Source organism: Rhinatrema bivittatum, chromosome 5 (genome assembly GCF_901001135.1).
Source record: "Rhinatrema bivittatum chromosome 5, aRhiBiv1.1, whole genome shotgun sequence".
In the NCBI taxonomy this organism is placed as follows: domain Eukaryota; kingdom Metazoa; phylum Chordata; class Amphibia; order Gymnophiona; family Rhinatrematidae; genus Rhinatrema; species Rhinatrema bivittatum.
The window spans coordinates 36920754-36946009 of record NC_042619.1 but is presented as its reverse complement, the minus strand read 5'-3'; the positions used below and the strand labels follow the sequence as shown (position 1 = coordinate 36946009).

Sequence of the window (25256 nt, the reverse complement as noted above, 5' to 3'; positions counted from 1 at the left end):
TTTGAAACTCTGTTATCCCAGATTCTCTAATGTCTGCTAAGTTCCTGACACCCAGTATTCTTCTGCTGTAATGTTTCCTAGTAAGAAATGCTGATCTGATTGCTAAAGATCTTCTGATAACTCCTGGGAAGGAACTATGCCTGTAATAGAATGATTTTCATTACCTATGCCAAATGGACTCATGTAAGTGTCTAATATTCTCAGATTGCTGGTAAAAAGAGAGAATGGGGTATTTATAACTTTATACCTGATATCATGATTTAAACTTTTATTTGTGCCTACATTTATTTATTTATTTATTTATTTCGGGGCTTTTTTATACCGAAGTTTAGCGGGTTGCCTTCACTCTGGTTTACAAGATAACAACTTATACAAATTGGTAACAAATTGGTAACAAAATTGGTAACACTGGGGCACCCTAGCATGTAAACAGTTGCGATGGTATATAACTTAGCGACGGTATAGAAAAGATTTTAAATAAAAATAAATAAAATAATGAAGTTAGCATGGGGCACATTTAAAACTAATCTGAGAAAGTTCTTTTTTACTCAATGCACAATTAAACTCTGGAATATGTTGCCAGAGGATGTGGTTAGTGCAGTTAGTGTAGCTGTGTTTAAAAAAGTATTGGATAAGTTCTTGGAGGAGAAGTCCATTACCTGCTATTAAGTTCACTTAGAGAAAAGCCACTGCCATTAGCAGTGGTAACATGGAATAGACTTAGTTTTTGGGTACTTGCCAGGTACTTGTAGCCTGGATTGGCCACTGTTGGAAACAGGATGCTGGGCTTGATGGACCCTTGGTCTGACCCAGTATGGCATGTTCTTATGTTCTTAAATTTTTGTAAACCGCTGAGATTGAATACAGAACAATGGTATAAAAACTCTATAAAATAAATAAAAAGCAGAGGCAATACATATAATTAGAGCTTTGAGCCGAGACATGGAGATCTGTTACACAGATATGGACAGGACTTTTCAGGAGAAGTTGCCAGAATTAGAAGATAAGGTGCTAGTGAGACTTACCCAGATTTATGCTACCAAAGATGAGGTAAAACGGCGGATTAGCATGATCCCTGACAGTCTAAGGAAACTGCAGATAACCTTTATGGAACCACGCTGGACTACCTAATTAATGAATCTAAGGTTTCCATAAAAGCCCTCCCCGAGTATGCCACGGTTGTGCACGTAGTGCCTGAAATATTACAAAGTGAGAAGACGCATGTATTGGCAATCAAACCGAGAGCTCGAGAGTGAAGCGAGCCGCCTTACAACCGAAGTGAAAGAAGTCGTGGAATCATTCCCCACAGGGGAAAGGAAAACAGAAACCAGCCCAGGAGGCAAATACTGAACTCGTTAGAACTGCAGAATGCAGAGCGGCCAGAGAGGCCGGGAGGGCTGGACAGGGCAAAGGATGAGCTATGCTCTTCAGAAGAAGCTCATCAAGCGGAAATGCGAATTGTCAGGCCTATCCTGTAAAGTGCGGCCGTGTTTACCCTGCTCCTAAGCCGCTTCTAACTCATGTTCCGGCCGCGTTAGCCCTTCCTGCGATCCCGAATCCCCTTTAACCTACTTCTACCGCGTCCTAAATTCCCCGGGTAACCCCTTCCGCCCACGGCATGTATATTGCATGCAAACGAGCGAATTAGCTCGATATTGCATGCAAACGAGCCAATTAGCTATTCCCCTAGCATCCCGTAACCCGCGCTGTGACTAACGCTACCTTTCCCTGCCGTTTTGTCGCGCGTTTAACCTGCAAACTTACCGCTTACCCTGACCCAGGCGGTAGAGGCATGGGTAAGGGTAGGTGGCAAGCTTTCCCCCAGACCCCGCTCACCTGCCCCCGCCGCGATCATGGGTGCCGGTCTCCGTGGCAGCCCCAGTCCTCTCCCCTGCTCCCGAAGCCAAAAAAAAAAAAAAAAAAAAGTGAAAAAAATGTTGCAGCCCCCCTCCGATGTCCGGACTGGGGCTGCCACGGAGACTGCAACGGCAAAGCGACTTTTCAGTGTCCCCCCTCCTCTCGGAGCAGGGCGCGAAAAGCCGCCCTGCTCCGGGAGGAGGGGGGACACTGACAGCGGCGAAGCTTTCCCCCAGCCCGGACACCTGCAAAAAATTTAAAAACTTACTTTTTACAGCCATCTGCAGGAACACGATCTGGCTCCCGTAGCTCCTCCCGAAGACAAAGATGGCCGCCTGCACGGGGAAAGCGTGCAATTGGCCGCTCAAGACGTGACATCGTGACGTCTTGAGCGGCCAAAAGCGACTTACTTTTGGGATCTTGACAGATCTTGACAGATCCCAAAAGTAAGTCGCTTTTGGAAAAAAACCAAAATTGTCAATTTTGAAAAAAAAAAAAAAAATTGCTTTTCTTTTTTTTTTTAGTTTCGCCGCTCAGTTTCGTCGCTTGTCGGGTCCGGGTTTGGGGTTGGGGGTCCGGGTCAGGTCGGGTTCGGGCTTCGCCGGGTCGGGTTCGGGCTTTGCCGCTCAGTTTCGCCGCTGTCATCTCTTCTCCCCTCTCCCGGAGCAGGGCGCGAAAAGCAGCCTTGCTCCGGGAGGAGGGAGAACAGACTGACAGCGGTCCGGTTGGGGGTCCGGGTCGGGTTCGGGCTGGGGGAAAGCTTTGCCGCTGTCTCTTCTCCCCTCCTCCCGGAGCAAGGCTGCTTTTCGCGCCCTGCTTCGGGAGGAAGGGAGGGGGGACTGGCAGTCCCGACTTCTGGTATCTGTCATTTCCATTTGAAATGACAGATACCAGCGTGGCGTGAAGCCTTAGGCCCGCGCACCCAGGATCCTGTATAGGCGCTCTATCCAGTGTCCTGGGTTGCGCGGGCCTAAGGCTTTTCGGACGCGGCTTACATTTGCATATAATTAGGCTTCAGGATCGAGCGGTAGGTGAGCTGCACTGTGCGGGCGGTAACCGCGGGTGCCGTAGGCACTAACGCAGCTCTTCCTACCGCTCGGTACTGGATAGGCCTGTGTGTGCATTGAGGCAGGCGCCTACTGAGGAAGAAAGGCCGGCAGTTCCCCGATCGGCCAACAGAGCTGAACATCCATTGCGAAACCCTTACTGAGCGGAATAAAAGGCAAGAGGGGAGGTTGCTCCAGCAAAAAGAAAGTTTAGAACAGAGAAGCAATGGCAGTGTGGCTTTAAAGGAAACCGTTTCTAGTTTACGGCTAGATAAAAATGATTTGTTGGCTGGGCTAGGGGAATCTCTAAAATGCTTTATCTGCCCAGCCAGCAGCTAACCAGCGTTACGTCCGACCTGGTGGCTCTAAAGCAGAGCATGAGGGGAAGCCAAGGATTCCGGCAAGCAAGTATAGATCAGGGACTTGCCCCTCCTCCCGTTCCCAGCAGAAAACAGAGGGGAAAGGAGGTTTACAAGCACCTTTGTAACCAGTACTGGGAAGAACGCGAAAGGGCAATCAGAGATCACGAAAGAGAACCTACTAGTGGAGCATGGAGAGAGGAGAAAGGACCTCCCTGCTACAGATAAGGGAAGCAGGCTTTGCCACAAGGAGGGCGCTGGTCAAGGGCCGGGATCTGAACCCACCGTCTAGACTGCTGTCCTACCAAGAGCCACTAGAGGGAGCTCCGGTACAAAGTGGTTCAGCAGAGCAGATTGTAATGCTGCTGGCGTCGAGTCATCCGTTTCAGAGCGGCAGCTCTCGCTTTAATATTGCAGCAACTGGCTAACGCTCATGAGATCTTCCATCTCCTAGCACCTGAATGTAATCCGCTTTGATGTACACTGAAGTGCCGAAAAGCGGAATATAAAAATCTAAATAAATAAAATACATGTGTTCTGAAAGGGATAAAAATCTCTCTTCTCCTGTTTTAATGATGAAGCTTGGGTATATATTTCTAGCATACCCCAGGAAATCAAGGGTAATTTAATCACTTTTGAGTCTTCATTCGTACAGCATTTCGGTGCCTATGCTATGTCCTATAGTGAACATGAGCGCCCCAGAACATTTAGCTACGGGTTAAAGCAAAGTTTCTTCTATAAGGAGACCTGCCTCAATGAAACAGATCTAGAAACTGTAAGGGATGTTTTCTATGAGGCGCTGCCTGCAAATTATAGAGCTCTCTCATCTATCCACAAGGAGGCACCCTTAGGTTTCCTAGTAGAGGCAGCAGAGAAGCTCTATCAAATGTACCACACAAGCAAAACAACCACTAGGGATCCCTATTCAGATAAGAGGAAAGAAAGGAACCAGATGTCTACCAAAATTAAGAGTCCACATGTAAACCTTGAAGCTAATTCTAATCTCTTCTTATCCCACATCGGACACCTCCTCCCAAGAAGCAGTCCACGGAAAACCCAGAAAGCGGCTCAGGTGATTCGCAGTATCCCAGAAAGAACCGCAACTGGAGGCGTAGGCAAAACTCTAAAAAGGCGAAGTCCTTTGAAACCCAGCTGGTAGAGATGGAAGCCATACTCTAGAACCTCATGACAAGTGAGATAGTACCCCGGTGCACCTGAGAAAAGTGCCCCAGAAAAATAAGAAATGGCTGGGGATTCTTAAGAGTAGTACAGGGCTGAGCAACTTCAAGGAAGACACCAGTCCCTCTAGACCCTCTACTAGCACAATGACTGATTCTGTTGTTTGTTCCAGGTATCCAGTCTGCAAAAGAATCTCTCCCTCTTGAACCTGCTGATGCCGCTGCCTCCGCAGTACAAGGTGACACCCTGGCACATGAGAACATTGTCCCCGCTCAGGATATAGACTCTACCAGGAAGCATTTCTTAAAGAAACAAACCTCAGGGACCCTGTTACATGATACATCAGAATACAAGGTGTGTTTGGTTGTGAAGGTCTCCTGGACATGGGTTCCAAAGTCACCCTTCGGCCATTACAGATGCTCCAAAACTCCGCAGCTCGTATCCTCACTAATGCCCACCGAGGAGACCTCATCACCCCTGTCCTCAAGCACCTACACTGGCTGCCAATTAACTCCAGGATCACTTACAAAACACTTACCCTTATCCACAAAGCCATCTACAACCACGACATGCCTTGGTTCGAGGAACACCTCCAAATCCGCACCCACTACAGACCCACCAGGGCTCAACACCTTGCCACAATGCACACTCCCTCACCCAAACTGTCCAAACTTAAATCCACCAGGGAATGTGTCCTCTCCCTCGCCGGACCCTCCCTCTGGAATAAAATGCCTCCCAACCTTCGCCTAGAATCTTGTCACAAAAGATTCAAACAGAACCTCAAGACCTGGCTCTTTAAACAGGCTTACACCTAACTCTTCTCTTAAACTCTCTAATCCCCCCCCCCTGTACTCTTCCCCCCTTTTATCCTCCTTTACCCCCCCTTCTAATGCCTTCATGCCAACTTGCCCCTGTTAAAATATCATGCATTTACCCTCTAGTGCCCCCTGCAATTCCCCTCTTTCTCCTTCCCCCCCCCCCTCTAGCCCCGCTGCCAAGACCTCCCCACCTCAATTAACTTACCCAATTTAATATTTCCAGTTACTATTCATTGTTATCTATTAACTGCTCCCTGTGAAACTCGTTACACATTGTTACTTGTTCTCTGTGAAGCTCGTTGCTGTATTTAGTTATCTGTGAACCGAGATGATGTCACCAACATATCCCGGTATATAAAAACACTTAAATAAATAAATAAATAAATGATTAATTAATTAATTAATAAAAATCCTAATCGCTCAGAGCTTCTTTGACAAGTTCTCAACTTCCTTAGAGACAGAGTTTGCTCCAACAGTGGTCCTGTGCGATGTGGCCTAGGGAGGAATGCCTGTAGAGTTGGAGGGGGTAAAGTCTGGCTCACCATTCAGTTAGGGAAGATGGAAATGAAGCACCCAGTTCTAATCATAAAAAGGCCAGGAGAAAAATTCTTAATTGGGAATTCCTAATGAGGCTGTCCCCATCCTTGACTACGTAAACAAAATCATGTGGACTCAGGTCAAGCACCCCCTCCCCTATGGAAGTGTTGTCCAAGGTGGGAGGTTGGTCCATGGTTCCTGCTCCATGGACCACAAGGATAACACAATAAGAATAAATTTCTAGAGATCAGCAAATCCCACTCTTCTAGTGCTCTTATACAAGGGGGCTGGGAAGGAAGGGAACCATGATAACAATGTTGTCCTCTTCAAGAGGGTTGTCTATTGGTGCCACACCTTGTATTGAGGTGAAGCTTTACCTGTTGGTGGCTAATACTAGTTCAGGGAGAATCACACTGAGGGAGGAAGAACCCTTAGGCTCCTTGGTTGGTGATTCATTTCTTGACCTGCAGCTGAATTTCCCGATCATAGGTAAATACCTAGAAACATGGAGGTGTACTCTGGAGAAGACCCATCTGAGTGTTGCAAAATCCTGCCCAAAGGCCTGATTATTTTACATTTAGGCTAGCCTTATGATGATCAAGCTTCTAGGATACAGCGGGAAAACAACTGTCGCCTATTGTCAAGTCCAGGCCCAGCAGGTTAGAACTGGTAGTGCAGTTCAAGCTAATGCCACCTTGTTGGAGATTGTGCCAAACAAACCTTTTTCTGGGTTCCAGGAGATGGTGGATAACCAGCTTATGGAAGCCTGTGCTTGCATGCGTAATCAAAGAGCTCATTTAAAGGAATTATGTCAGTATAAAGATATCGTTATGAGTAACTCTTCTCATTGTGGCCTGACTGACTTGCATGTCACTCGAGTACCCACAGTCACATAGAAGCTGTTTTTTTGTATGCCAGTACAAGATACTGCTCGCTTCCTTCGAGTCAGTGCAAGAGATCCTGAATGCTCTAGAAGAGGAATCATCAGATAATGTAACTGTACTTTTAACAGCCTCATATGACCTATCTTGAAAAATAATAATAATTCCTAACTTTGTTTGCTTTTTTGACTGCTGCAGCACACTGAGCTGACAATTTTAAAGTATTATCCACTATGATGCCTAGATCTTTTTCCTGGGTGGTAGCTCCTAATAAGGAACCTAACATCGTGTAACTACAGCAAGGGTTATTTTTCCCTATAAGCATTACCTTGCACTTATCCATATTAAATTTCATCTGCCATTTCGATGCCCAATTTTCCAGTCTCACAAGGTCTTTCTGCAATTTATCACAATCTGCTTGTGATTCTGAACAATTTTGTATCATCTGCAAATTTGATAACCTCACTCGTATTTGTTTCCAGATCATTTATAAATATATTGAAAAGTAAGGGTCCCAATACAGATCCCTGAGGAACTCCACTGCCCACTCCCTTCCACTGAGAAAACTGTCCTTTTAATCCTACTCTGTTTCCTGTCTTTTAGCCAGTTTGTAATCCACGAAAGGACATCACCACCTATCCCATTACTTTTTACTTTTTCTAGAAGCCTCTCATGAGGAACGTTGTCAAAAGTCTTCTGAAAATCCAAGTCCACTACATCTACTGGTTCACCTTTATCCACATGTTTATTAATTCCTTCAAAAAAGTGAAGCAGATTTGTGTGGCAAGACTTGCCTTGGGTAAAGCCATGCTGACTTTGTTCCATTAAAACATGTCTTTCTATATGTTCTGTGATTTTGATGTTTAGAACACTTTCCACTATTTTTCCTGGCACTGAAGTCAGGCTAACCAGTCTGTAGTTTCCCGGATCACCCCTGGAGCCCTTTTTAAATATTGGGGTTACATTAGCTATCCTCCAGTCTTCAGGTACAATGGATGATTTTAATGATAGGTTACAAATTTTTCTAATAGGTCTGAAATTTCATTTTTTAGCTCCTTCAGAACTCTGGGGTGTATTCCATTCGGTCCAGGTGATTTACTACTCGTCAGTTTGTCAATCAGGCCTACCACATCTTCTAGGTTCACCGTGATTTGGTTCAGTCCATCTGAATCATTACCCATGAAAACTTTCTCCAGTACGGGTACCTCCCCAACATCCTCTTCAGTAAACACCAAAGCAAAGAAATCATTTAATCTTTCCGAGATGGCCTTATCTTCTCTAAGTGCCCCTTTAACCCCTCGACCATCTAACGGTCCAACTGATTCCCTCACAGGCTTTCTGCTTCAGATATATATAAAAAGTTTTTAGTGTGAGTTTTTGCCTCTACGGCCAACTTCTTTTCAAATTCTCTCTTAGCCTGTCTTATCAATGTCTTACATTTAACTTGCCAACGCTTATCCTATCTTCTTCTGTTGGGTCCTTCTTCCAATTTTTGAATGAAGATCTTTTGGCTAAAATAGCTTCTTTCACCTCCCCTTTTAACCATGCTGGGAATCATTTTGCCTTCTTTCCACCTTTTTTTAATGTGTGGAATACATCTGGACTGTGCTTCTAGAATGGCTCCTTTCAGTTTTTTTCTAACAATTTTTTTCATTTTATTAAAGTTTCCCTTTTGAAAGTTTAGCACGAGAGTCGTGGATTTGCTTACTGTCCCCCTTCCATCCATTAATTCAAATTTGATCATATTATGATCACTATTGCCAAGCGGCCCCACCACCGTTACCTTTCTCACCAAATCCTGTGCTCCACTGAGAATTAGATCTAAAATTGCTCCCTCTCTTGTCTGTTCCTGAACCAATTGTTCCATAAAATGTCATTTATTCCATCCAGGAACTTCTCTAGCATGTACCGATGATACATTTACCCAGTCAATATTGGGGTAATTGAAGTCTACAAACGATATCCGTATAATTTATCCAAAATACAACAAATAATACAGGTACTGCAAATGAACACGTTGTACAGAAGTCTTGAATTTTTAGTGTTAAGTTATATAAATATATTTGAGACCATCATAACACCCACGGTCTGCAAGTCCAGTCCGACGTATGTTTCGCAGGGCTGCTGCTTCAGGGACTGTGGTAGACCAATGTACTTGGAACAATATTTTTATAAGAAGTATATTTCTTCAAATCCACAAATTTTCAAAGCTTGTGAATTATTATTGCTTTGTTTCAAGTTTTGCCGCCATATCCTCTTTTCGGCATCTGATGGGACTTGTGCGGCAGCGCGATAGCACCAGCAAAAGGGAAGTACCTGGACTGGACTTGTGCAGCAGCACGGTAGCGCCAGCAAATAGGAAGTACCTATTCCACATGTTTTAAGAAAATTCAAAAATTGAAAAAAAAGTGTTAAAAAAAAGTGATAAAAACAAAAAGACATTCAGAGTGTTGGACCGATGATTAAAAATGACCCGTAGCGGCTGAAAATACAGGCATAAAATGCTTGCAGACCACAGGTGTTATGATGGTCCCAAATATATTTATATAAAAACTTAACACACTAAAAAATTCAAGACTTTTGTACAACGTGTTCATTTGCGGTAATTGAAGTCTCCCATTATTACTGCACTACCAATTTGGTTAGCTTCCCTAATTTCTCTTAGCATTTCACTGTCAGTCTCCCCATCTTGACCAGGTGGACGGTAGTTTACTCCTATCACTATACTTTTCCCCAATACACAAGGGACGTCTACCCATAAAGATTCGATTGTGCATTTAGTCTCATGCAGGATGTTTATCCTGTTGGACTTTATGCCATCCAGGACAAAGCGCCACACCGCCTCCCGGGTGCTCCTCTGTCATTGCGATATAATTTGTACCCCGGTATAGTACTGTCCCATTGGTTGTCCTCCTTCCACCATGTCTCTGAGATGCCAATTAAGTCTATGTCATCATTCACTGCTATACATTCTAATTCTCCCATCTTACTTCTTAGACTTCTGGCATTAACATACAAACATTTCAAAGTTTGTTTTTTGTTTGTATTTTCATTCTGTTTTTTAATTGATAGGGATAAGTTAGAATTTTTTTTAGCTCAGGTGAGTTTTTAGTTACAGGCACTTGGACTACTTTTCTAATTATTGGAACCTCACTGTCAGGATGCCCTAATTCTAATGCATCATTAGTATCCTTTGAAGATACCTCCCTCCGAACCATGCGCTGCTGAGCGACTGTCGGCTTTCCCCTTTGTTCTAGTTTAAAAGCTGCTCTATCTCCTTTTTAAAGGTTAGCGCCAGCAGTCTGGTTCCACCCTGGTTAAGGTGGAGCCCCATCCCTTCAGAAGAGACTCCCCCTTCCCCAAAAGGTTCTCCAGTTCCTAACAAAACTGAATCCCTCTTTCTTGCACCATCGTCTCATCCATGCATTGAGAGTCTGGAGCTCTGCCTGCCTCTGGTGACCTGCACGTGGAACAGGGAGCATTTCAGAGAATGCTACCCTGGAGGTTCTGGATTTCAGCTTTCTACCTAACAGGCCGAAAGCGTCCAACGGAGCGCACTGTTAACCTGCTCTTGGACATGCGTTTTCCCTTACCCCTTATTCAGTAAGGGGCGGAAAACGCGTGTCCAACCCGCGGCACCTAATAGCGCCCTCAACATGCAAATGCATGTTGATGGCCCTATTAGGTATGCCCGCGCGATTCTGTAAGTAAAATGTGCAGCCAAGCCGCACATTTTACTTTCAGAAATTAGCGCCTACCCAAAGGTAGGCGCTAGTTTCTGCTGGCACTGGGAAAGTACACAGAAAAGCAGTAAAAACTGCTTTTCTGTGCACCCTCCGACTTAATATCATGGTGAAGGGTAAAAAAAGTGAAAAAAAAAAGAAAAAATTTTTTAAATGGGCTGGTGGCTGTCGGGCCGAAAACTGGATGCTCAATTTTGCCGGCATCCGGTTTCTGAGCCTGTGGCTGTCAGCGGGCTCGAGAACCGACACCGGCAAAATTGAGCGTCAGCTGTCAAACCCGCTGACAGCCGCCGCTCCGGGCTAAAAGGAGGCGCTAGGGACACGCTAGTGTCCCTAGCGCCTCCTTTTGCCTGTTTCTACCACACCACCTAATTTGAATACTGAATCTTTGAATTACTGTGATTTTTGTGAATTTAAGTATAGCTATGACAAGGAAAGGGAACAGGAGCAAGGTCACAATTGCAAGTGGACTGCAAGCGGCAAAGAACACACAGTAGGCCACTGAGTACCTTAACCCTGAGCTGCCAACCTGCCTCCATGTCATCCTGAGATGATAGTCCGTTTCTTATTTTAGAATTCCCATCTCATAGCAAGAAAGTAAGGACTGGAGTGTACTAAGGTGTGAAGTGAAATGAAAAGTCAGGATTGGGATCGCATCTCATAAAACATGGCATTACTAAGGCCATAAGAGACTCCAGCAGCAGGTGTCTGGAGGAAGAGCAACCCAGTCTCTTTTGTCTGGTATATTTATCTTGACTAGACTGTAAGGTCCATGAAGAAGGGTCTGGCCTTGTGTGTATCTGTTCAGCCCTGTGTACGTCTAGTGACCCTATAAGAACATGCCATACTGGGTCAGACCAAGGGTCCATCAAGCCCAGCATCCTGTTTCCAACAGTGGCCAATCCAGGCCACAAGAACCTGGCAAGTACCCAAAAACTAAGTCTATTCCATGTTACTGTTGCTAATAATAGCAGTGGCTATTTTCTAAGTCAACTTAATTAACAGCAGGTAATGGACTTTTCCATAGTAGTAGTAATCATAATCTCCCCTCCCCCTATGCATTTTAGTGCCTAGAATTCTGATTTATCTGAATTAGTATTTCCATACTTCTCGCTGCTGTAGTTCAGAGCGGTTCACATAAAAACAAAAGGAAAAAAAAAAGAAAACAAGTTCAAAAGCCAGGACTGATCAAACTCACACTCTTAAGTTGCTTTGCAGTTGTGCATCTTTGTTTTTGCTCTCTCTCAAAAGCTTTATGCGTTGAGGAAGAGAATGCATAGATCAAAGCAGAGACTAACAGCAAACAGAGGGGGCCTGACCTCTGTCAAAATGGAATTAACCCGGGCAGCCGCGACCATGTGTCGCTGAGGGGGAGGGGGCAAAGACAGCGCACACACAGATTCAAAGCACAGAGAGACCCGATGTGGGGTAAAATTGGTTGCAACTTTATTAGCAAAATAACAATGTACGGTCATAGCCGTGTACCCGAGCCATTACATAGATAGAACTGTCAAGTGTCCCCTTCTGCGCAGCCAGCATGTCACGTCCGGCCTGGAGCCTGCCACAACCAAGCAAGACCCTTCCTTCCAGGAGGTAATTATCTTCAGGGCATTCCCGGTCACCCACCTTGCCCAAGCAAGGTGATTGCCCAATTGCAGGGTGGGCGTCCGGTCTGCCGCCGCTCTGGGGTCAGCGTGCCCTGGCAACAGACAGCCCCCATCGCATCGAAGTAGAATAAACCACATGCTATGCACTGCCTCCCAACCGGTGACCCACCTCCCAGCTCAGGTACCCCTGCAACAATAAAACAAACATAACCAATTCTCACAACAATTCTGGCTAGCAGGAATAACCATATCATTAAAAGGGTGGGTTCGCAGCGAAGGTAGCAGCGCACGGAGCAGGAGCCAAAAGGGACGGAGCCAGGGCTTGCTGTTCCGATATCTCTCCAAGCTGCTACTTCCGCCCGCCGGGATGGCCCCCCATGTTTGAAATGGCCCAATGGGCTGTCCTAGATGCACCGCCCATGCCGCAAGGCCTCCAGTTGTCATTGGGGGAGGAGGGGTGCCCTCCCTCGTCCTGGCCCTCTGCCTTCTGTCTTCCCCTTGAAGACGTGGCAATGCTCCACTGCGCGCTGCCAAGGCGTGATGTCAGCGTGTCGGCGATGTCATCACACGGTGCCGATGCTGCACTTCCTGCAACATCACCGTGTGGTTAAGCGAGTGCCACAATCCCTCCTCCTTCCACTCCAGGCGCGACACTGTGTTATTGGCAGCGTCCGTGCACCGACCCGGCGCTGCGCCTTAACCCGGGAAGCCGCGACATACACTCACGTGGATTCAAAGCAATTAGAGAAGTGATGTGGCGTAAAACTGGCCACAGCTTTTTTACCAAAACAAAAAATATACGATCAAACCCATGTACCCGACCCATAACTGATAGAACTATCATGTGTCCTCCTTCTGCACAGTCAGCACATCACCTCCGGCCCAAGGCCTGCCGCAACCAAGCACAGCCCTTCTTTCCAGGAGGTAATTATCTTTAGGGCTTTCCCGGTCACCCGCCTTGCCCAAGCAAGGTGACTGCCCAATCGCAGGATGGGCGTCTGGTCTGCCACCGCGCCCTGGCGATAGATGGCCCCCATCGCATCGAAGTAGAATAAACCACATCCTGTGCACCGCCTCCAACCGGTGACCCACCACCAAACAAACCCAACTGCGGTCAATGTCTAGGAGCCCAACACCCTGTTAATAGCACGCTTCAAATTGTTCAAGAAGAGGTCCTGTCCCATATCCGAGAGATGCACCCATTGCTGCGGAACAGCTCCATGCAATCCACGCATAGACAATCGTAGTGCCTCACATGCAAACCACCCCGTCATTTGATGAAATCGCCGATCTACTTGTATGGCTCCCAAATCATTGCCTCCGAGGTGTGTGATTAATGCCTCTGGAGGGGCGAATCTTGTTAGTAGCTACCTCAGCAAGGGGGAGGGGGGGGGGGGAGGGGAACGGACGACAAGCTGGTCCCAATGTATGCCCCTCCGACCTGGCCATCGCACTATCCCATTCATTGGTGCTATGCCCAGCTGGCCGCAGATTATATTTTTTATTACACACTGCTCCACCCAAAAACACAAACAAGTGTCCAGTGATCCATATCAACTGATGTCATGCTGGGGGCTTAAATAAATTGCCGCAAGGGGGTGAGGTGGGAACAATCATGCGCGCGATACCTAAATCGCTAAGGGTCGCAGAGTCCCAGGGATCCGTTTACCAGTCTAACATAGGCCAGGTATGCCGGGGAGCGTCATCTGCCGATACGCCAGATGGAAGTACCAGACAACTCAGATGCAGCCTCTCTGGATGCCGCCCCAATTCAGAAAGAGTGAGTTTTTGAACTGTTCCAACCTCAGCCCAGCCTTGTCCAGAACGCACATAAGGATAGTGTTAAATGGATACTTGCTCAGAGGGATTGAGTTGGCATGCAAAAGAAACTGTATCCCCCCCTCCCCCCCCCGGCCTTAGTGCCTCATAGCGTGCCGCATTGGCAACGGGACACGTAACCAGACCCGGCACTTCAGTGAGTGTGACTGATGTCCCCCGGCTGAGCTGGTTGGTCTTTGACCTCCGTATCTGGACAGTCAGTTTTCCATTGGCAATGGAAACATCGCAAGCTCGAAGACCGGAACGGTCGTGTTTAGACTTGGCTGCAGCAACTAATTCGCTCACGCGACATCTGGCACAGAATGCAATGCAAAAGGCAGCTCGGAACAAGGCCAGCTCGAAATGGTCTAGTACCACTGAAGGCAAAAAGCGCCATAGGGCAAGCAGGTGATCATGCAGGATAGGACGGTGCACGTCAGGGACTTGTGGATTGTAATTGGCCCGAACCATAAGGACACGCCTAACCGCAAAGTCCCTTACTGGGTTGGGCAAACCTTGGGCCTTTGCAAAAAAGGCGTAACCCGCCAGATTGGTTTGGATGGTGCCTCGAGACACGCCACGCTGCTTAGCTCTCACAATGTATTCCACCATCCTGTGTGAAAGGCTCAGGTCCTCTGACTGGTCGGAGGCTTCTGGGAAGTCCAGGACTTCGTTGTATCCCCTCAGGTATGCTCGCCAGGTAGATGGTGTGATCGACTGGCGCAGCAAGTCAAGTGCATCCCGGCTCCAATGCTCCAGAGGTGTACAGGAACCAGCGTCCCATTCTCTTCGGTGTCTGGACCGAGTCTCCGGAAGTCTTCCTATTTAGAAAGAGAAAGACAATCAATAATCTCATTGAGAAATCCGGAGATGTGCCTCACCCGCTCCAACACGTTTATCTGCAAACACTTCAAGACCATTAGCCTCAGGAGTTCCAAAACAGGAATGCATCTTGCAGACTGCTGATTATGTGCATGGCTGCTAAGTCGTCACACCAGAATATCACCTTCCTGTTCACCAGTCACTCATGCCAAATATGGAGTGTCACCACTTTCAGGAACAGCTCCAGGAAGGTGATGTTCAATGTGATCCCTGAATCTACCCAATTATTTGGCCATGTCTCCACGCACCAGCTACCTTGACAGAATAGACAAAGCCAATGCTCCCTGAGGAGTTTGAGAACAGCTCTAGGTCAAAGCTGGATACTGGTGGGGGTAGTAACATCACTGAGCCATTGAAACCAGCCAGGAATTTTTCCCACACCCTGAGATCCTTGCACATAGCACAGGTGACTCACAAACAGTGGTACTTCTTCATGACTGTCAAGGACGCAGTGATTAATTGGCGTAGAAATGCCCGCCCCATCGGAATTACCCGACAAGCTAAAGCCAGGCTCCCGATTAGGGATTGCACTGCCACTAGGGTTACCTTGCGAGCCAGGCGTATGCCCCAGATCGGTTTGACCAGTTTCTGAATTTTATTGGCCGGGAGTCTGAATAACATTTGAATGGTGTTGAGCTCAAAGCCAAGGAGCACCTTGATTGGTGGTTCTAACTTGTACACTGCCAGTGTTAAGTGCAGTTGCTTACCTGTAACAGGTGTTCTCCTGGGACAGCAGGATGTTAGTCCTCCCATGTGGATGACATCACCCGGCATGGGAAACTTTGACCAGCACACCCAGCATGCCGCTATCAGTGCATCCACGCGAGTTCCGCCTTCAGTCTCACAACAGAAAAATACGAGCGAAAAAAAATAGGAGAGCCCAACTCCATGAGGTGATGACCGGGATTCCTGAGGACTAACATCCTGCTGTCCTAGAAGAACACCTGTTACAGGTAAGCAACTGCGCTTTCTCCTAGGATAAGCAGGATAATAGTCCTCACATGTGGGTGAATACCAAGCTCCAGACTGTTTCCGAGAACAAGTGAGACCAACAGGTGCCGAACAAAGTGCCAACGGGCATAACAATAACTGCAGCTCTGTTGGTCAGCAGGAGACTGCCTGGCTCCCACCAGGGGCACAAGGCAGGAAGAGTTGGGTTCAGATCTGGAAAAGACTGCACAGGAAGAACTGACCAAAAGCACCGTCTTGATGCCCATCCTTGTCCAAGCAGTAGCGAGCCACAAATGTGTGAAGAAAACTCCATATTACGGCCAAGCAAATTTTGACAAAGGGGACTGCTCGCAGATGAGTCACCGATGTTGCCATGGTCTGCACAGAGTGCCCGAGGAAGACCTGCTTGTGCATAGCAGAAGGTGATACAATCCACCAGCCAGTTGGATAAAGTCCGTTTACCCACCGCCACTCCCAGCCTATTGGTATCGAAGGACACAAAGAACTGATTGGACTGCCTGTGACTGGCTATGCAATCTAAATAGAAAGCCAAGGCCTTCTTGAAGTCCAAAGTATGAAGAGCCAGTTCCCCTGGGTGAGAATGAGGCCTAGGAAAGAAGATGGGTAAACCGATGGACTGATTAAGGTGGAAATCAGTTACTACATTAGGAAGGAACTTAAGGTGAGTTTGCAAGGCCACACGATCCTGAAAGAACCTTGTGTATGGTGCGTATGTAACCAGAGTCTGAAGCCCACCGACTATGAGCCGAAGTAATCACCAGCAGAAATATAACTTTCCAGGTAAGGAACTTCAGGTTGCAGGAATGCAGCAGTTCAAAGGGAGGACGCATGAGCCGTGCCAGGACAATGTTGAGGTCCCAGGACGCAACAGGAAGCCGCAGAGGGGGCTTCAGCTGGAACAGGCCCTTCATAAAGCGACCTACCAAAAGGTGCACAGATATGGGCATGACAGTGACACCTGAATAGTACACACTTACAGCACAAAGATGAATCCTAACTGAGCTGGTTTGAAGCCCAGACTCAGAAAGGTGCCACAAGTAGTTAAACAGCTGGAGAAGGGGGCATGTGAATGGATCCAAGTCATGCCCTACACAACATACGGAGAATCTTTACCACTTCAAACTGTAGGACTTCCTGTTGGAAGGTTTCCTAGAAGCCACCAGCACCTGGGAGACAATGTCCGAGAGGGCAAGGGCTGAAGGAATACGTGCTCAACATCCAAGTGGTTAGGGCCAACGCCTAGAGGTTTGGATGGCATAGGGTGCCACGATTCTGTGTGATCAGATCAGGCACAGTCCACAACCAGACAGGGGCCCTGATCGACAGGTCCAGCAGGAAAGGGAACCAGACCTAACGGGGCTAAAAGGACATGGTCCCGCTGGCCTGTTGAAGCTTCAGCAGGGTCTTCAGGAGAAGCAGGAAAGGAGGGTACACATACAGCAGACCTCTCCCCCAGTGGAGGGAGAAGGCATCGCAGGCCAGATGTCCAACCCCCAACAGGGAGCAGAACCTGCTCACCTTGCAATTGTACAGGGAGGCGAAGAGGTCCACCGATGAAACAGTTTGGCTGCTACCCCTGGGTTGAGGGACCATTCGTGTGGTTGGAAGGAGAGACTCAGCCGATCCGCCAGCACGTTCAGTCCCAGGTAGGTATGTTGCCCGCAGCGACATTCCCTGTGATAGGGCCCAGGTCCACAACTGCACCACCTCATGACAGAGGAGGAAAAAGCCCATGCCGCCCTGGTGGTGACATACCACATCACCACTTAGTTGTCTGTCCAGATCAGGACTTCCTTGTCTCTGAAAGCACATAAGGCGTAACGGATCGCCCGAAGCTCCAGAAAGTTTATTTGACAATGGGCTTTGTGCGTGGTCCACAGACCCTGCATGTGGATGCCATCCACATGGGCTCCCTGCCCTGAGGAGAGTCTTCGGTGGTGAGGATAATGAGGCAGAGTAGTTTGGAAGGGAATCCCTTGCTCCAAATTGGAGAGGTTTTCCCACCAGGACAGAGGCCCGCAGAAGTTCTGTGACTGTAACAGAAGTCTCGAGGTCTTGAGAGGCCTATCGCCACGGTGACCACAAGGTCCATTAAGCCCTCCGCATACATAAACGGGCGAGAGGAGTGACAGAGACAAAAGCCGCCACGTGGCCCAACAATCAGAGCAGAAGGCGGGCGGGCAGTCACCCACAGACTACTGCAGATGAAAGCTACCAGCGAGGCGAGGGTAAGAGCCCAATCGCTGGGCAAAAACGCTTTTGCCTGTGCCGTGTCTAGACTGGCCCCTGTGAAGTCCAGCTGAGTAGAAGGACAGAGGTGAGACTTTGGGTAGTTGAGCACAAACCCAAAGGCTCGTAGGTCCACACTGTCAGGGCTAACGCACTCAGTGCCCCTGCATGGGAATCACTCTTGATTAAGCAGTCGTTGAGGTATGGGAAGATGCCCAAGATACGCAGCTACCACTGCCAGGCATTTGGCGAGTACACGGGGGGGCTGAGGCCAACCCAAAAGGCAGCACCTTGTACTGATAGTGAGCCTTCCCCACCACGAAGGGGTATTTTCTGGGGCCGGGGAAAATGGCTATGTGAGCGTAAGCCTCCTTGAGATCAAGGCAGCAGAGCCAGTCTCCTCTTTTGAGCATACCCAGAAACACCATCTTGAATTTTTCTCAAGAGAAAGTTGTTTAACACCCAGAGGTTGAGGATGGGGCGTAAGCTGCCATTTCTTTTCAGAATTAGGAAATACCTCGAATAGAACCCTCAGCCCTGCTGGGGGTGAGGGACCGGCTCTACCATGCCCACTGCTATAAGAGTGGAGAGTTCCGTCTGAAGTATGACCTGCTGGGTGGACAAACCCCACGATGGACATGGGGGAGAGGTTCCTAGGAGCCAACTGAAGTTGCGAAAGTACCCCTGACGGATAATGGTAAGGACTCATTGGTCCGAAGTGACATCTTCCCAGTGATGGGCGAAGCCTGCCTCTCACTGGGGGATCCGGCATCAGGGGTGCGCTCAACTGACTCATGCTCCCTCACCGCCAGTCAAAAGCCTGTAGCCGGGGCCTAGGCACTTGTTGCTGGTGGGGGCAGCCCCTGGAGCTAGTGCGTGGCGTGCGAGCCCAGGAGGCCGGAGGATAACACTTCCTCTGCCTATAGAAGGGTTTCCATAATCCTGGTCTGGAGAATTTCCTGGCTGAGAAAAGGGTGTAGAAGCACTAGCGGAGAGCTGTTGAAGGGTGTCATGCTGGTCCTTCAATAGCGCTACCGCATCTCGGAACTTATCCTCAAAGAGGTTGTCACCTGTGCAGGGAAGGTCAGCTGGCTTCTCCTGTACCTCTGAGCAGAGGTCAGAAGCTCTTGAGCCAGGCCATCCTACGGGCGCTGATGCCCACCGCAGCTATGCAGGCCGCCGTTTCAAATACATTGTAGGTGGATCGCACCTCATGCTTGCCAGCCTCTAAACCCAGCAGGCGATGGCAGAGCGCGCCTCCTGTTGTTACTGAGGCAGACCTTCTGTGAGGTCCTGGACTCGCTTCCAGTAATTCCAGTTGTACTGAGTCATGTATAGCTGGTAGGCAGCAATACGGGCAACCAGCATAGCGCCCTGAAAGATCTTTTTGCCCAAGGCATTGAGCTCCCTATGTTCTCACCCCACAGGGGCAGAAGAGTGGGTACAGGAGCGCCTGGCTTTCTTCAAGGCAGACTCTATGACCACTGACTGGTGGAGATGCTGCTTCTCGAACCCCATGGCTTGCTGCACCAAATAGGTGGCATCTGCCTTCCTATTGACAGGGGAGATAGAAATCGGGTGCTCCCACATCCGAAGGAGATCCTTGATTTCATAGATGGGAACTGCCACGATCTCCTTAGGAGCATCAACAAACTGGAGTAATTCCAGCATTTTGTATTGCACATTCTCTTCCATGAGTAATTGGAAAGGGATAGCCTTGGCCATGGCCCTGACAAACCCCATGAAGGACAGATCCTGGGGGGGGGGGGGGGGAACTGATGTCTTTCCTCAGGCAGGGAGGGCTCTCGTGTAGTCTGAGGAAGACTCAGTGGAATTATCTCCTCAAGGATCGTAAGGCCCTTCCTCCTCACTAGGGCCAGTGAGGCATTGGCAAGGCCCATGTGGGATATCAGCCCAGGGCACCGATGACTTTGGAGGCCTTGAGGGCATCGAGGGGGCAGGAGGGTCCCTGTAAGGGCTCGGAAAACAGAGGTCTCGGGAATACAGTACCAGTTGCATCTTCCTCCTTGGAGAACCCAATGATCGGGATCGCTCCGGTGGAGAGCATCGGTAGCTGTTGGGGGATCGAAGGCCCCTTGGGCACCAGTGGCGTCAGTAGGGCACCTAAAAGGATGTTCGGACACTCCAACAGGTGAGCTATGATCGACGGCGGAGGTTTGGGCACTGGCATGGGGGCTGGTGGCGCGGGCGGCTTGATGCTCTGAAGCACCCTGAGCATTGCGGTCTGAACCCTGCGGTCCAGCTCTTCCTGAAAGTTCAGTGAGGCCAGGACTGAGGGAGAGGGATGAGGTGTCACCAGTTCTTCCTCGGTCTCCGGGGTGGCACCGTGCCCGGTACCGACATTGATGGGGTTAAGCCTGGGACTCCCAGGAGCATTGGAGGATGGGGTCTCCGATGGCCAGGGTTGCTTTGGTGGCAGTATGGCCGACGCCAGTACCGCACCGGAACCATAAATGTGTGCCAACAGTGACTGGTGATGATGCTTGCGGGATCTCCCCCAGTGCCGAAGAGGTGGAGGACCCCAATTTCCAGGATACTGGTGAGATCATGGAGGATCTGCCACCGTTCCCGCAATCCTCTGAAGAAACGGAGAGAGGAACAGCGAGCGGGAGCGTATCAAGGCGCTCCCCGTGACCTCTCAGTGTCGAGGGCTCAGACACGGGTGTGGATGGAGTAGAAGTGGATAAACCGAAACATTTCTCCATCTTATCAAGACGTGCCCAACGGCCTCTGGGTGTCATCTGATCACACAGATGACACTCATGGACGTCGTGCGAGGTCCACAGGCAGATGTTACAAACCTCATGCGGATCCATGATGGACATGGTCTGAAATGCTCCGAGGGCACTCACGAAAACCGGATGACGCCATAAAAGTTACCCGATGTGTGGTCGATGATTGGCAGTTACCGCGAGGCGATGTGTCGGAATTGACCGCAAGGAACGAAAAACAGTAATTTAACCTACCATGCCAAGGAGGCACCAACTACGAAGGGGGACCTGCTGATGGAAAAACGGGAAAAAAACGATACTTTTGGAGAAAACAAGAAAGAGTGGAGCTTCACAAACCACGAGGCAAATGCACTGCAGAAAAGAAGAGACTGAAGGGGGACAACGTGTAGACACGTGGATAGTAGCAGGCTAGGCATGCTCGGTGTGCTGGTTAAAGCTTCTAGAAACTTTGACAAACGTTTTCCATGCTGGCTCCATCGGATGATGTCACCCACATGTGAGGACTACCATCCTGTTCGTCCTAGGAGAACACCAAAGTCTCTGGCCATGGTTTGAAAGCCGAAAAGATTGCGGCATACGTGAGTCACAAGGGCCCACAAATAGAAAATCGTCCAAGTAGTGAATGATGCTTGTCAAACTGGTACGTCGGGACAACGCCCAATGCAAGGTGCTGAAAGCCTCAAAGTGCGCACACAAAACAGGGTACCCCATGGGCATGCACTTATTATAGTAATAAACGCCCTCAAAGAAGAACCCCAGCAGAGGGACGTTGTCCAGATACACCGGTAAGAGCCAGAAGGCGGATTCTATGTCCACCTTAGCCATGAAAGCCCCACCACAATCTCCGAGGAGGTCAAGCATGCTGTCGAAGGATCCTGAGGGATTAAATCATTCACTGCCCGACTAGCCGGTTAAGAAAGGTTATGTATAAGCCTAAGCTACCCACCTCTTTCTTGAGCACCAACGTCAATTGTGATAAAATCATCCTGTCAAAAGGTAGGCAGGGGGAAGGGGCCCACCACCCTACCAAGACAGTTTTTCTCCCTCACAACCTCGGCAAACCTGGTAGCAGAAGGCGCATTTGTGTGGCTTGACGGGTTCAGAGGATCCTCATAAGGGATTCTGAAGCCATCCTTAAAGCTCTTGTGCAGCGTAACTGTTATGCGTCTATTGGGGTAAAGACCGAGACCCTTCACCAGCTGTTCCCGCCTTACTGGAGTCGGGACTCTTACATAAGGACTGTGCAAAGGACCACACCCAGTTATTAATAGTCCTCGAGACCCATTTGGGACCCGCAGGAGCTTCCTGTCGCCTGCACCCTTTGTGCGACTCTTCCTCCCATTTGCTTCTGCGGTGGGGTTTAATGCCCATCCCTGACCTTCAGAGCACGCTGGGGCCAAAAGGAGCGATTGGTAGCTTGAGCCTCCGAGCTGTCATGTGGGCCAGCACAATTTGACGTTGTGAATGCCCCAGGACATGGATAGGATGTCCACCAGCCTTTCTTTGAACCGCTTGTCATAGTTCAACCAAGCAAATCCCTTGTATGCGGAGTGAGCACAGACAATGGTGTCCAGGTATGACCACATTGCCAAGGGCTGCGAGGGGTCAGCCCAGCCAATTATCGATGCCAACTGTGCAAAGGACCACACCCAGTTATTAATAGTCCTCGAGACCCACTTGGGATCCGCAGGAGCTTCCTGTCGCCTGCACCCTTTGTGCGACTCTTCCTCCCATTTGCGCCCTTCCCTCAGACTAAATATGTCGACATGGAGACGGCGTATGCGGCGCCAGAGTGAGCCTGGGACACCCTGCCAAAGCTGCTTCTTACTGTTGAGGGTAAGCCGGCGCTAGCAGTGGTGGTGTTCTGCAACCCCTCCGCCGCTGCCGACCCATGTGAACCGGAGGAGAATACCGAGGAACTCCTGCTGCCTGAGGAGTCGGAGCGGCGAGACTGCCTCTTACTTTTCCTTTTCTGTCTCCGCCCACAAGGGGTTGTTCGCTGGCGATTATCCTCTTCTACCCCTGGCGGTTGATTAGAGGTCTCCCCAATCCGAACCACAGGAACAATTTTGGACTCACCTTTAGCAGACACAGGGGCCGCTGACTGTACCCCAGGGGCCGGAGTGGGATCCGTATTGGTGGCATTCCGGAGGTCCGAGTCCACAGGCACAGGCAGCAACCGAGGCTGAGCATCCCCCAGGGCGCAAGGGAACTGTTGCGGGCTCTTGCGGTGTAGGCAAGTTGCCACTCTGGGTTTGTGGGCACATAGCATACCTAGAAGTCCATTGCCATTGAGACTGAGCCCCCTGATAAAAAAACAGGAGGGCCCAGGTATGGCCACATAGGCCAGGAAGGAGGTCCAGCCACTGTAGCCCTCCAAGCTGGCATCTGCACTGATGGTGCACTGTAGTTGAATGGCTGGGCTCCCCCAGCTGAATACCACCCTGTTCCTGCGGGGGTGAAACCAACTGGTTGGCTAGCTGTGTGGTCACCGAGAGGTCCCCGCCTCACTGGCTGGAGGGCCAATGAGGAGGACTGAGGGATGCAAACGCCTCCAGCAGGATGATTACCCCCAGCAAGCTCCGATCCCGTCCCCCTCGCTCTGCTGCCATGCTCTGGTTCAGTCAGGTGAACTGACGGGTCCCTAGGAGGGAAATGGGACTCTTCCCTGAGGTGCCTTGCTGCCCCTTGGCTCTGTATCCCCCCGGGGATTTTCAGACGGCAGTTTACCCAGCGATTTATTCTCGATTGGGGCTGTACTGTTTGGAGTCCCCCGTGGGGCAGGGCGGCCAGCATAGGCTCTCAGCTTAGGGCCGCGCGGCATGGCCACAAAATAAAGGGCTTAAAAGTGCCCTGTTCCAATTTCCCTTTTTTTTTTTTTTTAAAGTAAATCCAATCAGCCGAATAGCTCAAATTAAATTAGATTAAATTAAATATTACATTCAATAACAGCCGTCTGGGGAGGAGATAGCCTACCAGATTCCCGGCATAAGCAACGGGGGGCGGGGACAGCAGAAGCCAAAAGGGACGAAGCCAGGGCGTGCAGTCCTGATATTTCCCCACGCTGCTGCCTCGGCCCCCGATTTTGAAATGGCCCAATGGGCCATGCCGGATGCCCCGATCCGCCTCCAGTCGTCATCGAGAGCGCCCTCCCTTGTCCTGGCACGCTGCCCTTCTGCCTTCCCCCTCGACGACGTCGCTACGCGCCAACACGCATGCGCGCGCCGTCGGGGTGACGACTACATCGCCGACCGGCGGTAAATGAGCACCGTGGTTTCCTACCCGCCTCCAGGCGCGGCGCCGCGTTGTCAGTGGCGTCCGTGCACCGACACGGCGCCGCGCCTAAAGTCTTTTCTCCGATCTACACTAATTCATCCCCCATGGTGGCTTTCCTCCTTTCTCTTCCAAACTATATAATCACCCTTCAGACCTTTCAAATGTCAGAAATATAAATTAACTACTGACAGCAGCAAACTCAGGTTTGGGAAGTCTGCTATAAATGACACGACAAGTGCTGTTAGTTCGGTCTTGGACTGAAGCCACCAACCGGACCCATTATTTCACGTTTTTCTAGAAACAAAATCATATTTAAAGCCATACCACCCGTCTCCAATGCGCCAATTCCCAGCGAATAAACCTTACATTGAAAAGACTACGGCCATACACAGGTCAAGATTTCCACCCGGAGCCCTCCTCTGTCCCTCCGAGCTGCTCCAATCAGCGCTGTGGCATTCCCTCAAGAACTGCAATCCACAGGCTCTTCCATTGGACCGCAGTGATGTCTGGGTGTTAGAGTCTTTAACAGCTACCGAGCTAAGGCGCTGTGAATGGCCAGGCAGCACCGAAAGAAACTACAACTCCCAGAACCCCACGGTGCGCCCACGCCCCCGAGCCTAGCTATTGGCTTCTGTTCGAGAGGAATGATGTCATTGTAAGAAAGCACAGAGAGCTCCGCTGCATGCATTGTGCTTGCATTAAATCCACTAAAGACGAGACATTGATTGAGTGTCCAAAAAGGTGACGCGAGATAGGCGCTGAAGATCCCCATGTTCCAGTGATCTATTCATTTCTGTTTATGCAGGGAAAATTCCCACTATTGGTGAGTTGAATGATTTCCTCTGCTAAGTATCAACTTGTACGTTAAGGCATTTGCAGCTAACATTTTTTTTTTGTTCAGAAAGTGGCATTGATGGGAGAGGCGCTGTGTAGTATCTTAATAGCAATGAAACTTACATTCAGCAGCTCTTCGGTCTGCGAAGTGGATTGGTTGTCTGCAAGTCCAGCTTTTGCATAAGAATTCTGACAGAGCTGGAGACTATTACTGAATTATCATCCTCCAAAGAGGCATTTAAAATGAATTTGACATTATTAGCTATTGATAATGTTAAGGGGAACAGAGATCTATAAAGCCGAAAATCAACAATGGTTGTCTAGGATACTCGGAAGAAGGCTGCAGATGATGGACACGGCGTTATTTAGTCTGAAACTATGGAACTATATGGAACTGAGCATCATTATAGCGCGCTATAGTCTAATATTAAGGATGGAGAAAAATTTGCAGATTTAATTCCATTT

General features: G+C 49.1%; 2 protein-coding genes across 3 annotated transcripts in view; one reads left to right on the top strand and one right to left on the bottom strand.

Annotated features, from left to right (window-relative positions):
* Positions 1-11842: 11842 nt before the first annotated feature.
* LOC115091905 lies at positions 11843-23886 on the bottom strand. Of its 2 annotated transcripts, none has more exons than XM_029602217.1 (2): positions 23658-23886; positions 11843-14666 (listed from the first exon to the last, which is right to left on the bottom strand). In XM_029602217.1, the coding sequence occupies exons 1-2, from the start codon at positions 23818-23820 to the stop codon at positions 13870-13872; spliced, it is 960 nt and encodes a 319-aa protein (XP_029458077.1). In that variant the 5' UTR covers positions 23821-23886; the 3' UTR covers positions 11843-13869. The 2 variants fall into 2 exon arrangements, with proteins under 2 accessions (XP_029458077.1, XP_029458076.1); XM_029602216.1 differs by lacking the exon at positions 23658-23886 and adding an exon at positions 22761-23624.
* Positions 23887-23988: 102 nt separating this feature from the next.
* The window catches only part of RAB30 (RAB30, member RAS oncogene family), a 100180-nt gene continuing 98912 nt past the window's right edge, over positions 23989-25256 (top strand). Inside the window, exon 1 of the mRNA XM_029602218.1 lies at positions 23989-24780. The gene's annotated coding sequence lies outside the window, so the exon portion shown is untranslated. The remainder of the gene's footprint in view (positions 24781-25256) is intronic.